Genomic DNA, 14,527 nt, shown 5'->3' on the forward strand with positions numbered 1-14,527 from the left:
TCCTGATTTTTCATCAACATATTTGCCGTTTTCTTGATCTTTTCCAAATTTGAATCCTCTCACGTGAAGCAAATCATCTTTGTGTGAGAGCTGCTGTACGAACACAGTAACGATCAGCCATCATCTTTCTTCCACTGAATGAGGTCGTTGCTTACATTTGTTTTGTTTTGTTTTTTTTCTGGATATTTTAGCAGTACCTTCTGGAAAAAGGACTGTAGTGAGGAAAAGAGAAACCCGCAGTGTGCTATTAATAGCGATGATAATGATTTGCTTACAAAACTGAGCAGTGGGTTACATATACCACCTCACTGCTTTCTGCGAATGCTGATGGTGAAGAGCTGAGCAAACATTTATCTGTGAGATGCACATACACAGGCTTAAAGACAGGTGTTATTGTGTGTGTGTGTGTGTGTGTGTGTGTGTGTGTGTGTGTGTGTGTGTGTGTGTGTGTGTGTGTGTGTGTGTCCATGCGTATCCGGAACCCTCACAGACGACTGCACAGGACTGCACAATGACACCAGCCTCTGTATTAGCATTCGCCACTTGTCTGTCTGCTGTTAACTTATTTGCTCAGTCATTTCAGGGTGCTGAACCGCTATGAGGCATTAGTCTGGATCACAGCCTTGACTTTGCATGGCTGCAATCAGTCGGCTAACTATGTCTGTGGGATTACATAAGAGCAACAATTGATTGTCAGACATTTCAGGCCGGCTTTGAAGTTCAGGCTAAAGATTGTGCCAGATTATCAGAAACATCTTAATCGGAGGCCTTAAAATCAGTCATGTATTGTCTTGTTTGAACGCCTAATTTAATTCCTTAATTGAATAACAGCAGACAAACATCCAGCTCATCTTGATTTTCTCAATGACGAGGGTGTGGTCCGCTAGTTGAGCGTCGCTGGGAAGATATAAATATCTCCAGTAGGGGTTGAACTCCAGCTGGAACAGAGGTCAAGGCAGCCCGGCTATTATTAGACTTCTGTATCAAGTGGTGTCCTTGACAATTATGCGACTCTCACTTTCTTAAAATGGCATTTTATCTAACTTTAGCCTCATGCCCTTACAAGTGCTGGACTCCCATGTGTCCTGCCGAAAAGTTCACGGTCGCACCTCTGTGTCATCCCTGCCACCGAAGGAGCTTGACCATGAGAGAAGAGAGTTAACAGTGTCTGAACCGCTCAGCGTTAACAATAGCCGCTGTGCTTCTGCAGCTGAGTCATGAGGGCAGAGTCCTTCAGGAATGAAGGGTTTGTTCACTAGAGTAGACAGCTGCCCAGAAAGCCTGCAGTGGACGCGAGAAGGATGCACACAACAGGGATTTAGATTGAGAGGGTTTGATAAAGACTAAAGCCGCTCAGAGCAAATAAGTGGCAAAATATTATTTTAACACCATTTTGATCATCCTAAAATAGTGTGGAGCTGCAGGGCTCTGTTCAAGCAACATTTATAAGCAGTACACTTGATTAATCGTTTCATAAACAATGTTATAAAGTGCCTTTAGGACAATGAAATGAGAGAGAAATAATAGACAAAAAACATGATAACAGTGCAGTCAGAATAAATAATGTAGCTGAATAGACAAACTTGCTCAAACTAAAATGTGCTCTTAAGGAGGACTGTTTTGATTTTCTAGCCTTGATTGCTCACACAGGATGTCCCGCAGCGCCGTGGGCCCAGATGGAGAAAAAGGCCCTTCATGTTTGATCAGTCGAGCTCAATCTCGACTTAAGAACCACTTTAAAGGGCCCGTGTGAGGACTGCTAACTATGCCTCTCTGTCAGGTTGTTTTCAAAATCCTCCCACTCAGATTTCGGATCTCAGCTTTTGTTTCGAGGCTTGTGGTTTAAGTCGATCAGTTGATTAATGGATCAATCCGATCAATCTTTTAAGTCATATTTGAAGCAAGATTGTCAAGGTTCCAGCTTCTTACAGTAAATGTAAAGATTTTGATTTTGTCATTTATAACAGTAAATGAGGAGTTTGGGGAATTTGGCCTGTTGGTTTTTATTGTCACCTCTTTAATATTGTAAATATTAAGATTCTGAGTTTCTTGAGTTCTCCAAAACTACGTAGTGCCCCTTTAATGTTGCAGCTGGTAAAGGTAGAGCTCATTTTAATTCATCTATAAACTGCTGGGTAGCCTAACCTATTATATACAGCAAAATGTATTTGTTTTATAATCTGATTCTGCAAAATAACTTGTAACTAAAGGACCTTTGATATTTAGTTGATTTTGGGGACCCCTGGGAAAATGTAAGCACAAGCTCTTCCACTCTGCACAAAAAACTAAATAGAAATAGTTAATCTTCTCGCTGATGGTCTCATTTTCTTATGTAGGACATATAGAGGCTTCAGTATTGCATTGAGGTTGTTTCATGATCAGTTCAGAACTCCTTGAAGTAGCTTTTAGAAAAGTACAACTACATCAAAATCATGCTTTAGTAAATTCCACCACTGCGATTTTGGACACATTGATGGATAAACAGCTCAGAATATATTCTCCAGATTTCAGTGCTCCAGATTTATTCACTCATTTGCTGATGTAGCTTTGATATCATGTTGTGCTGTTGGTCTAATCCAGACCCAATAAGACGAAGTGAAACGTTGAATTAACAGTTTTTTTGGATGAGAGAGAGATAACGAGAGAGAGAGAGAGTGTGAGCTAATGAGCGTTCTTAAAAAATCAGCCCCTCCCTCCACCCTCTTAAAATTCCTCCTGCACCTCACCTTGCTCCGCTAATCCTCCCAAGGCTGTAATGATAGATACACAGACACTCACACACATACATAAAAGAGAGAGAGGCAGTCAGCTAATGGACTTGCACTCGCAGCTGACTGTCAGCAGCCTCTGTTCTCAGCCTGCGACTGGACAGCTCGCTGTGTTGTACCACAACATCTGGTCTGGTGATATTCTCAACATTATTCTTGTTTTAAATACACATCTTGTTTTAAATGTATTTATACCGGGAATATCCCCCGTCAGATCCAGAATCTATTTTTGATTTATATGATGTTATTATTTTTATCTTACAAAATGTTGAACACGCTTCATTGTACTGAAAGCTGCCGTTGGTAACCAACCAAAGAGGAGCGCAGTGCTTCGTTATGATCGCTAATGTAACGTATCAACTTGCCTCACTTCTCAATTACATGTAAGAAGACGCCTGACATTGTCAAAATGAACCTAAACAACCAGCACGGCTATTTTTAGTTCTGTCCACGCAGATTGCATGCAGCCATCCACGTGAAATGACAGCCACAGACTCTGGATTTTTTGTCAGAGCATTTGATTTATTTATTGCCGTCTCAATGTAAAGAGAATTTCAGCAAATATCACAAAAAATGCTTCCAAATCTCATGTTGTATAATCTCTAATAATATAAGACATAAATGCTCGATTTGAGAAGATACAGACTTAAAAACAAGTGGATGTATCTGCTGGTGGAGTGAGATTATTTGACTTGACAAGAAGAAACCTTAAAATAAGTTGCTCCCGTCTATAAATAAATCAGCTCTGATAAGTGTTCAAAGGCTTGGAAAAAAAGACGAAAATGCTGTTTTTTAAATCCAATTGCTTGAGATCAGACTTGCTTCAGCACAGTGCTAAGTGAAATACACTGAGTATAAGCAAATAATTCTTATGTATCTTCAGTGTATGCAGTGCAGACATAATGTATGCTATTCCTGGAAATCATCCATGTACAGTTGATTTAATCACATGGGTGAACATATTGTATGCAGGGACTCGTGTGTTCAAGGCCCTTCACCATCCTCACATTTGTAAATAAACTCGATAAGAAACACTCGAGCTCTCTGGGAGCCGCAGCAGACGAGGATATCCGCAGCACAAAGCATCAGAGCCTCCGTCGCAGCAGCTTCCATCTCTCAGAGCTGAATTCCTTGAATAGAGGTGACGAGGGGAAGACCCGGTCGTGTAAAGCAGCTGAGAGTTGTCAACACAAAGACGTTGTTCGATTACATGTGAACAAACGTGTTGGGACCTTGAAGCTTTTCTTGCCGGTAGAAATCTCCCTCTCCTCGCGTTACCACCACCACCACCTTTAGAAAGGTGGACAAGAGTCGCCGTTTCCCCGTGCTCCTCTGCTGTTGCCATAGTGACCAGGGCCGCATGCTCGGTCTCTGTTAAAAGCTCTGCTTGGGTTGCAGACAGCTGGGCAATGTATGTCCTCACCCACATCATTGTTGTGTATGTTAATGCGTGGGCGCCCGTGTCTTTGTCTGAGTGCGAGCCTCAGGTCGTATGTAACTGAGACGCGGCGGAGCAGACGCCGCTTCATCGCTATAGAAATGTCTCCTTTCACTCGCTTATCGCCCTCTTAATCTGCAGCGAATGAAAGATGAGAACGTGCATCGCGTATTAGAGTTTTCTGATTCATATTCAGATCTTGTCATTCATTTGTTGAAAAGCCAGGTTGTGTCTGAGGGGACTGTCACGCTGGAGCTCACCTCTTTCATATGCACAACAACATGCAACCGTGAATTTGAATCACAATATTGACTTTGTTTCTTCTTCGTCTTTCTTGTGTGTGTGTACATGCTGACAGTCTTGGGAATAGGGATCAGCTTTTTAAATTTTCACATTGTCCTCCTTAGTGTATGTACTGTCACCAATCTCCCAGCATCCCCTCCTCTTTCTCACTCTAATCTCACATGTACACTTGCATACATGCCACATGCATATTCATATTCACACCCTCACATCCAGAGCATGTAACAAATATCTATTTCACGGCCACGTGCTCCTGCACACTCAGACTAGATATATTTATTCATAAGCTCATTAGAGGAGTGGATTTGCCTGCTGCCATCCATCACACTGTCACCCATCCCCAGCCTGGCACACACTGACAACAGAGCTGCAGGAGAGAAGTCCCTGGGATTTAGTCTCCTGGAGCTGCTGCTATAGAGAGGATTTACTCCAATAGACAGAGCCTCACTTTGCCATTTTATAGAGGCGAGATCAGGTAGACAAAAACCAAAAGAAATGATAATCTCTCATTCACAAGAGTTTATCCACAAACTGGTATTCTGGGGGGAAAAATACAGAGTCTCATTGTCACCTGGTGCACAGGTGAGCTGTGAAAGATTCTGTGGATGGTCTCTCAGAGTCACGTAAACGCTCAGTCCATCATCCTCTCCTTGAAGCTAGTGCAAGCTGTTGCAAGCCTGACACTGGAGGTGCAAGAGCAGCTTATTAAAAAATAAAGAAAGGCAGGACTGCGGTTTGAGAGAGAAATCCAACTTTGGGTCATTTTTTGAAAGAAAGAAAGTCTGTCCAAAGCAAACCAAGTGCTGGTTCTGGGCACCACAGAGTCACATCATTCAGTCACGGTGTACGTCTCCAATTTGCCGGCATTTCTCGGAAGGACTATGGCGGACGACACTGACACTTTACAAGTCTTGCTCCTGGCTTTATATCCTACATGACTTGTCCTCGGACTAGTTGCTTCGATTGGGCATCCATAGTGAAAGTCTTTTGTTCATTTTCCCCTGGATAAGTTAGACTCCACGCTACACCAGCTCTGGATTTCATAAATGGTTTTAGTCTGTCGGGGTCAGGATAACCCGACCCCGAGCCCCTGGTGTAAGAGGTTCTTTGCTCTAGCTCTGGCAAAATGCAAAGAACTGGTTCCAGAGCAGGCACTGGCTCTGAACCAGCACTCGAACCATCTTGGTCGAAAAGGGGTTTCTGTGGTTGGAAAGAGAATTATAACTTAGAAAGTCGAGCCAACACAGACCGCTCCCTTCTTCTGTGATCTAAGCATTTGAATTCATCAAGACTCGGCAAATAAAACAGCAAAAATACTTAGAAACACTGTTAAAATGTGTGTTTTTGTACAGTAATCAGCTGCTTCTTTCCTGACATGAAATCTGACGTCTGAGTGGAAGACTGACTGAAGGATGGATAGTACAGTGTATTTGGTTGAAAGTGGTTGTCTTTTGCAGTAGTGCAGTAACACTGACTGGATGCTTGTTAATATCTTCTGATGCAAGACAGAAGATCGATGCTGAGCTCAAGTGTGGAATCAAGTCCTCTCAAGACGAACAGGTGAACATCGATTGTGGATTCACTGATTGTGACCAGAGTTTTAAAACGAATGACTCTTTGAAAGAAAGTAATGGCTTTGGATGGCAGATAAGAATAATATATTTAAAAGAAAAGGAAGGTAATTTGTACGGATGAACAGGATGTTTTAGTGCAGCTGTTGTTTTTCAGGTTGTCGACTGATACTTTCTGTGTACTTTTAACAATTTATGAAAAAACAAGCTTCCTGTCAGCCCGTTTGTCAGGCAGAAATCATGGAGTATGTCTCCGTCAGACCTGCTGTCACGGCAGTTGATCCAGTTGTGGATAACTTGGGTCCCTCCTTCCTCCTGGCTGTCAGTTGTAGTTTCTCACTGTGGCATCTGTGCTGGCTCACTTCCTAGATGTGGTCAATGAGCGGGATCCTCTCCAGACCATACCAACACAGCATTAGCACCATGTGTGTGTCTGTGTGTGTGTGTGTGTGTGTTGAGTGAGCACATCTACTTCACACCCATACACGTAGTTCTGAAGGAGTTCTTTATTTCCTCTGCCAAGAGTATTTTGTTTTTCTTTGTTTGACTGCGTGTTTGTTAGTGAGCAGAATATCTTAAATCCTGACAGCAGTTTGCAGTGGATTTGTGGAAAGTTAGACTAAGGAATGAGGAACAAGTGATTTGTTTTTGGCGCAAATCCAGGTCAAGTTCCAGACGTATGACCTTTGCAGTTGCAGAACCTGTACAGCTCTATATTTATCTCTATATCTGTTTATATCTATAACCATGCTGTGGCTTTATGGATGACAAAGTCAGTCGGATGACGAGGCGATCCACCATTTTTGTCCTGAATTGACTGACAAGAGATCTATAAAGACATTCACAGTTCTCAGACGATGGGTCCTACAGACCTTATCGATTCAGCCCATTGTCTCATAGACCCACCAGTCCACAAGCGGAAGGTTTTACCTCACCGAGGCTCAAAGACTTGTGTATGGAGCTGTAGTGCCAGCAGGGGTGGAGATAATGACAGGAGCAAAGCACAAAAGAGCCAATAAAGAGGCAGAAAGTCAACAGTGACTGTTTCGAGGAGTTGTTTTGTTAGGAGGGACCATGATCTGTTCCTAAACCTAAAGTAGTTTTAGTTCCTTGTATTCTGAAACTGCAACCTCGTGTTGCGTATTTATAAATGCTAACTTGACCCCAGAATGAGAACATGTTGTTTTCACAGGTCGCTGTGTCAAAGTACAGCCTCACAGAGCTGCTAACATGGCTGTAATGAAATGAAGGATTACTTGCTCCCTCATGGCTTCCAAATTCTACCACTGATATTGAATATAAAGACTTTTAAAACCCTTTAGATTACCAGTATTTGGGAGAGAAAGAAACGAGTCAGTGAAGCGTAAATTAGAGCCGTCTTTGTTCCTGAAAAGTTGACTTTTTTGAGCACAAATGTCTTGAAGACTGGGGATCGTTTCAGTATCTGTTTTTATGCAGATAAGGATGGAGGATGGCAGATTGAAAATTTAAAATGGCAAGTTTAGAGGATTGTGCCGCCTGCCGCCTCGAGGCGTGAACTCTAAGTGCTGCCTATTATACTGTACAAATCCTTTATCACGTATTTTGCATTGACCAAAAGTCTGTGCTGCTGCAGCAGAGCGATCTATTTCTGTCAGTCCTCACAGACGCTAAGACAAAGAGTTTATAGACGGATGGACAACTCCACACACACACATTCACAGCCACATACATACACACACTTTACTGGCATTAGCTGTAACATGAACCCAAAACAAAAGTGGTGGAGAGCCCGGTTCTTGTTCTGCAGTCGAACATATGTTTCAACTGCTGCTCGTTACTTCCTGCTCACCCCACTCTGGTTCAGCACTCCATCAGATAGCTTTAGACGTGTGCACTCACCCATTATAAGAACAGTTAACAGTTGCAGCATACAGCACGTAATCTCATTTTAAACCCTTATTTAACTAGATTACTCAATTAAAAACAAATTATGCTACCAAACCCGCACAATAGGTTGAACTAATGAGCCGTTAAGTTTATATTAGCTGAATTTCCTTGTGTCCGACTCCATCGCGTTAACCATTTCAAGACACTGAGTATTTTTATCACTATTCAAAGAAAAGATGCTCAGAAGTTATGTGCTCTGAAGGTCGCACCTCTGTGAGATGATGGGTTTCTTTTGTAACAACAACAGAAGACACTTGCTGTATGTATTTAAAGAAGACACATAATGCTCATTATTAGCTTGATAGTTTCATTTGTTGCTCATCTTTAAGGCTTGTTTAACTTTTATTTTACCAGGAACTTTCCTGGTGAGACTCAAAATCATCGCCAAAACTATACTTGCCAACCTTCCCCACTATCCCATCTCCCACTTTCCTCCCAGGGTCAAAATTCTTCTCTATTTCTCCCGATATATGGTCATTTTTCACTGTTTTTCACTCTTTTTTTTTAGCCATCTAGCCTGTTTGTGGGACTGTACAGAGTGCAGTCTGCTGTACATTTGCACCTCGTCCTCCTCAGCGAGTGAGAGACGGACAGATATATGGAGAGTAGAAGGAATATTTTAACACATTTCAGAAGCCCTGGAGAGAAAAAATCCTGTTTCTTTCATACATTTTTAAAAGGAAAGGGGCTGTAAAATCTGCCACGTTGAGTTTTCTGCCATCGGGCCGGCGGGTCGCACCGAGTCAATGCCTATCAAGAGGCAGACAAACAGGGCAGTAGGTCTGCATCGACTCTCTGCAGGGCAAGAGCAAAAATTTAGTCATTTATGCTGGAGAACGAATTATTCTGGATTGTTTTCTAAGAATTGAAGTTATTTGACATATAAATGCCTTCTCTTTGTATCCGTTGTCTTATTTTCATCCTTTAAATGTCACTAGAATGCAGGAAACAAAATGAATCTCAAATTTAACTCCGTCATGCGTCCTAAATCCTCCCGATCTTTGAGTCCTCAGGGTTGATGAGTGTGGCCGAGACAGCAGCATAAAAAAGTTTCACCCAGAAGAACAAACAGCAAAAACTCTATAGAAGCAACAGACTTAAAACAAGTAGCATGTTACATCAAGACATGTGCAGCAGCATTATGTTCTTTGGAGTGTGATTTCTTACAGCAGCATCCTCCTCTTCGCCATCTCTTCCTGTGGGTACAACATGTGTTCGCCGCTTTAAAGACTCCTCTGCATTGTGAGTTCTTGTGCTTAGTCGACCTGATACTGCTGTCACAGTCAATGCACTCATGATACTGTAAGCTAGTCTGGGTAACAGCGCCTACAATCTCTGTGTGCTGTGACCGAGAACCCAGAAAAAGATCGTGTCACAACCACCACCCCCGCCTTCCAACATGCGACTCCCTCTCTCTCTCTCTCTCTCTCTCTCTCTCTCTCCCTCTCTCTCTCTCTCTCTCTCTCTCCCTCTCTCTCTCTCTCCCTCCCTCTCTCTCTCTCTCTCTCTCTCTCTCTCTCTCTCTCTCTCTCTCTCTCTCTCTGAATGTCTTGTCGAAGTGACTCGTTTGATATCTCAGACTTTGTGCTTGAGTCAGGCGCGAGAACATTTTCCAAAAATGGATCTCATTTGCATTTTCTCGGTGTGATTATGACACCGGACGAACAGACACAACAAGCCGATCCATCTTGTTTGCTGCTTCGCGGGCGTTGTGAGTGAAATCGAGGCCTGCACAGATGACGTGCACTGATATCTTAGCGTTTCCTCTGCCGATGCGCCACCTGATTACTGCTTGTTCACCCGTGTTGTAGCGTCGTTTGACCCAAGGCAAACACAAAGAAAGCCTTGAGGATGTTTTCATTTTATCAGTGTGGTGCTTCAAGCTCATAAGCTCTCTGTCTTACTCCCTTTCTTTCCTGTCCCTGTCACTCCTCTCTTTCTTGTCCTCCTCCATCTCCCTGATCTCTCTGTTTGTGTGTGTGTTTCTGTGTGTGTGTGTGTGTCTGTGTGTACATGTTGTCTCCCTCTCTATATGTGTGTGTGTGTGTGTGTGTGCTTTCTGCTCCCAGCCCCTCTGCGGAAAGCAAAGTTTGTGGAGAGCCCTCGCATTCCACAATCAGAGCTTGGCTCCCCTACACACACCTCCACCACTGCCAAGAATCCAGACCTGGACACATACTGCCCTGGTAAGTTTTTTTTTCAAGCCAGCTCATCCCTCATTTCGTTGTGTTACCTTTTTTTTTTTTTTGCATGTCAGTAGAAGAGACTCTGAGAGAGATGGGAGAGGGATTTCTGAGTCCGCCTGCCGCAAAAACATCGCTAAGGTCGTTAAAGAAATAGCTTTGCTGGAGTCCGTGCTTATCGCCTCCTCCCTCTCCGTCTCTCTAATCCTCTCTCGCTGCTTTTTCACTCCGCTCTGCTTCTCAGAGCTCGTTTAGGTGCCGCCCCTGTTTTCTGTCACAGTCGGCGGTTGCTCTGTAATCCCATGGACGGACCAGATTTCCCTCCACACCCGCTATCTGTCCCCATCTCCTCCCCCCTCACACCCATGTCTCACCCCTCTTCTGCTGAGATTTTGGTCCTGGTGTATCTGCTCTCTCATCTTGCCGCTCCTCTTCCTGTTGCCACTGAGAGGCAGCGCAGTGTTTGCTTCCTGACCTGCCTCGTTGGCTCGACCTCTGTGGGCTGTGTGGACTTCTCGGCAGAGCAGGATAATGCTGCGACACTCCAGGGCTGGATGAAGACATGAGAGAAATAGTGATGGGAGTCTGAGGGCTCAACTGTTGTAACTTAAGAGGAAAATGGTCGACAGAGTGCTACCAGCCTTGTCCGTCTGTCAGCCTCTTCTACTGAGTCTCTGCTCTGTGGGAGCTCTAAGTAGGTGATTTGTCTATACTAGAATATATTTTTATACTCTGTACGAGTCTAAATAGTATGTAGTGCCTTAGGATAGACCCTTTAGCTGTGGCACCTGCTGTTGAATCTCATGGATGAAAAGCTGATGACCCTGCTTTTATTTACCTCCTGTGAAGCAGACGGTGGAATAGCCTCTCATCTAGTGATGAGCCGCTAAGAGCTCGAGCAGATGTGACATTTCAGGGTTGAAATGGTAATCCCGAGCGCCACTGAGGCAGGAAAACAGTTGATTACAGGCAGGAATTCTCACAATTTGAAGCTGGAGAGGAAACAGGAGGGCTGGGATGAGTTTCTCCGAGGGGTGAGGAGGACTCGCACCTCCCAGGTGGACAGATGGACATCTTAGCTCTTAACAAGGGCCCCCTGGCATGAGAAGCAGCAGGGCAGTGACTTAAACATCTGATCGCATGCCAGTCGGCCGCTGACACTGTCTGTTGCCGGGAGGAAGTCAGGTATCAGCTGAGTTTTATGGGCCACAAAGAAATTTGTGGTGTCATAAATATGGTTTGTGAATATTTTGTGAGATAGCTTGTAAAATTCACCACCAGCTGTCCTCAGAGTGAGAGCTTCTCTGATGATGAACCTTCATTTACCCAGACTCAGTGTGGGCACTATGGAGCCCCCCATCATGGTTTATCTAATTTTATATTACAATAACCACTGACAGGATGTGCTGCACTAAGGAACAATTTTCTGCTACTTTATACATTTCGAAATCAATTTGTCCTTTTTTCTCTACTACACCGGTTTGATAACTTAAGTGACTTCTAAATCTGGTTTTAAAAAAAAAAAAAGCTCCACTGATTGTGATTATCAGAAAAATGCTGAATATCAAATCCTATAGGTAGACAATCATCACGTTAATCAACAATGAGAATTATTGTTAATTAGAGCCCCATTCAAGAGTTTTGATGCAGTTTGATACAAAAATTTTGAAAAATCAGTAGAAAAGATTGATGAAATAGCAAGATATAAATGTGTATTTTGTGTTATTGTAAAAAAAGCTTCAAGGTTCCTCCTGAGGGCTTGGTACTGTAGTAACCATCTACTGGACTGTGGTAGTAGCTCTTTCTCTTGTTCTTCTTCTTCTTCTTCTTCTTCTTTATTATCAACACAATATCAATATTTGATTTCGTTAGTATCATGGTTAGGGTCAATGTGGGTTATTTGCGACACCCCAAATAGTAACGTTGCCACAATATACCCTGAAATGATAGAGGAAATATTTCTATGGTATAACTGATAAAGGAATAAATCTCAGATGATGGTTTCATAGTGTGCACGTCCTGTTTATCTTCATATCACCCAGTGTGAACCCAGACTTGGTGTCCTGGCCTCGCTTTCATGTATAAAACCTTCAAATATTGTTGCGTAGATAAGATCACGTCTGTGCTCATGTGGAATGTGAAATTCACTCCTCTGATCTCTTGATTAGCCGTCAGGTGTCTAGTTTCTTCACATCTATCCGCGCTCATTGTTATTCATGTTTTCTTTTGACCTGAACCTCTAAAAAAAAAAAGAAAGGTGTGGATCTACCTTGTTTTAATTTCCTGTAGTTCTGCACGTTAATTTGCACCTTTTAATCAATATGTTTGTCACCTCCTCTTGGAATGTTCTTCACTAAAAAAACATGCATGGTTAACTTTTGAGATCGTTGTCTATCAGGAGGTATTTGCTTGCTGCGGGCTTGAAGTGCCCGGGCAGGTACGGGTGAAATAACTGGCCCGGCACATGCTGTGTGTTATCTTACCTGCGGCCCGGCTCTATTAATACCATCTCTCGGTCCTGTCCAGTCCCCTGCGTGCAGCACACATGCTTCTCCCTCTCCCTCCTCGCGGTGCGTGAGGGCAGATCTGTGGACGGCCAGGGAGAAACAGATGCGCTTGCACAGAAACACATTCCTAGCTGCGCGCAAAGATAGTTGCTATGGCAACCATCTGTCTCCCTCGCAGCTCAGGAATCCAATGGAGAGGAGTGTGTGTGTGTGTGTGTGTGTGTGTGTGTGTGTGTGTGTGTGTGTGTGTGTTGTGGGGGGCTGGTTCAGAGAAATAAGCTTGATTTTATTTTATTTATTTTATTTATCTTCATAGTCAAATGTTATCATTTCGGCTCTTGTGGTGTCGCTGCGACGAGAAACGCCTGAAGTTCCTCTTTATTTTCCCGATGCTGTCACGTTGCTTTGAAGCCCGGTCGGTGTGTGTCTTCAGAGGCTTCAGAGGGAGGTGTGTGATTGTCATAATCTACATTTTGAGAACAAATGGTGGCGCTAAGAATGGAAAGAAATCAATACATACGACCTCTACATTATGGTAATATATGTATGGGCTTTGATAGTGGCTCATTAGTGTTGTTTTCATTTAGGGGAAGATTTAAAAGGCAGATGTAAGTGATATAAGTGTATCGATCCTGTTTTTGATTCCTCAGATTGTGTTTTAAATGATAAGAGCTGCCTGAACCACTCGTCCTTCGCTGTATGTTTGACTATGTTGTAGTGGGTTTTTTGTTTTTTTGGAGTGTTGGAGTTTAAGGATGTACAAAGGGATTGCCTATGTTGAGCTCAAGGGAGTTACTGTGCACTCCCGGCATCCAGATTAGAGATTTTGCACCCACATCAAAAGGGAAAAAAAAAAAACAGACAAACTGCTCGCCCCTGCACTGAGCTGTTCAACAGCTGGCTGCTGCGACAGAGCTGCCGCTGCAAGAAAGCGAGAATAAAACTAGACACACTGCGGACAGACGAGGGGGAGAGAGGTAGAGACGAGACAGACAAGCACTCACTCAGAGGCCGAGGAGACAGGCAGAGCCCCTGTTTGATCACGGTCACGGCCGCAAAAAAAACCCCTCAGGAGCAGTTGACTAATCAGTGCTAATGTATTCACTGCTTACTACGACCAGTCTGTCAACTGGGAAGCCATCAGTGCCTCCAGACACACAGAGCACAGACACTGCAGCTAACACCTCTACATAACAATATATATGTGTATATATAAGGGCCAGAATAGAGCTGCAGCAAGTAAAGAAAATGAATGACTGACTGTTTTGATAATCCATAGTTTCAGTAATTTTTCAAGCAATATTATATATTTTTTTGCAGGTGTTCTCATATGTTTAAATATCCAAACGAGACATGTATAAGTTAAATATTTGCTATGTTGCATACAGTCTGGAACAGAAATCTGTGCACTGGATGAAACCAGGTTTAAAATTCATGTTTCATTGTGTTGACATGTTTTTTATAGAGGGAATTTTGGATGTTTCTTTATTTTGTATCGCTCCATGAATCAGAAAATACTGTCAACAGCCATGAAGAAAAAACATTTTGCCATGTATTTATGGATAAGGTGTTTCATAAATCAGAATCAAAAATTAATTTTATTTCGACAGCTGGTTGGACAAAGGAAGCGATTTAGAGACGTCATTTAAGTTCTCAGGGATGTTGTGATAGGCATTTTTCATAATTTCTTGACATTGAATGACTGATCGATTCATCGTGAAATTAATGAAGTTGCAGTTCAGAATATTTAGCCGAGTGTTGTTTTTGCGTTTGTATTCCTGTGATTTTCTCCCACTGCGGCTGCTCATCTCAGCTCGTCCCCTGTGGT

At 43.0% G+C, this 14,527-nt stretch overlaps 1 protein-coding gene across 11 annotated transcripts in view; it reads left to right on the top strand.

Annotated features, from left to right (window-relative positions):
* tanc2b (tetratricopeptide repeat, ankyrin repeat and coiled-coil containing 2b) overlaps positions 1 to 14,527 on the top strand; it is a 157,600-nt gene that overhangs the window by 95,406 nt on the left and 47,667 nt on the right. For 8 of the 11 annotated variants that reach the window (XM_037082101.1, XM_037082102.1, XM_037082105.1 and 5 more), the window contains one exon: positions 10,079 to 10,195. The exons of the other annotated variants lie outside the window; for them this stretch is intronic. In XM_037082101.1, coding sequence (XP_036937996.1) covers positions 10,079 to 10,195 — 117 coding nt within the window. The remainder of the gene's footprint in view (positions 1 to 10,078; positions 10,196 to 14,527) is intronic. 11 annotated transcript variants of the gene reach the window in all.

Source organism: Acanthopagrus latus, chromosome 20, assembly GCF_904848185.1.
Source record: "Acanthopagrus latus isolate v.2019 chromosome 20, fAcaLat1.1, whole genome shotgun sequence".
In the NCBI taxonomy this organism is placed as follows: domain Eukaryota; kingdom Metazoa; phylum Chordata; class Actinopteri; order Spariformes; family Sparidae; genus Acanthopagrus; species Acanthopagrus latus.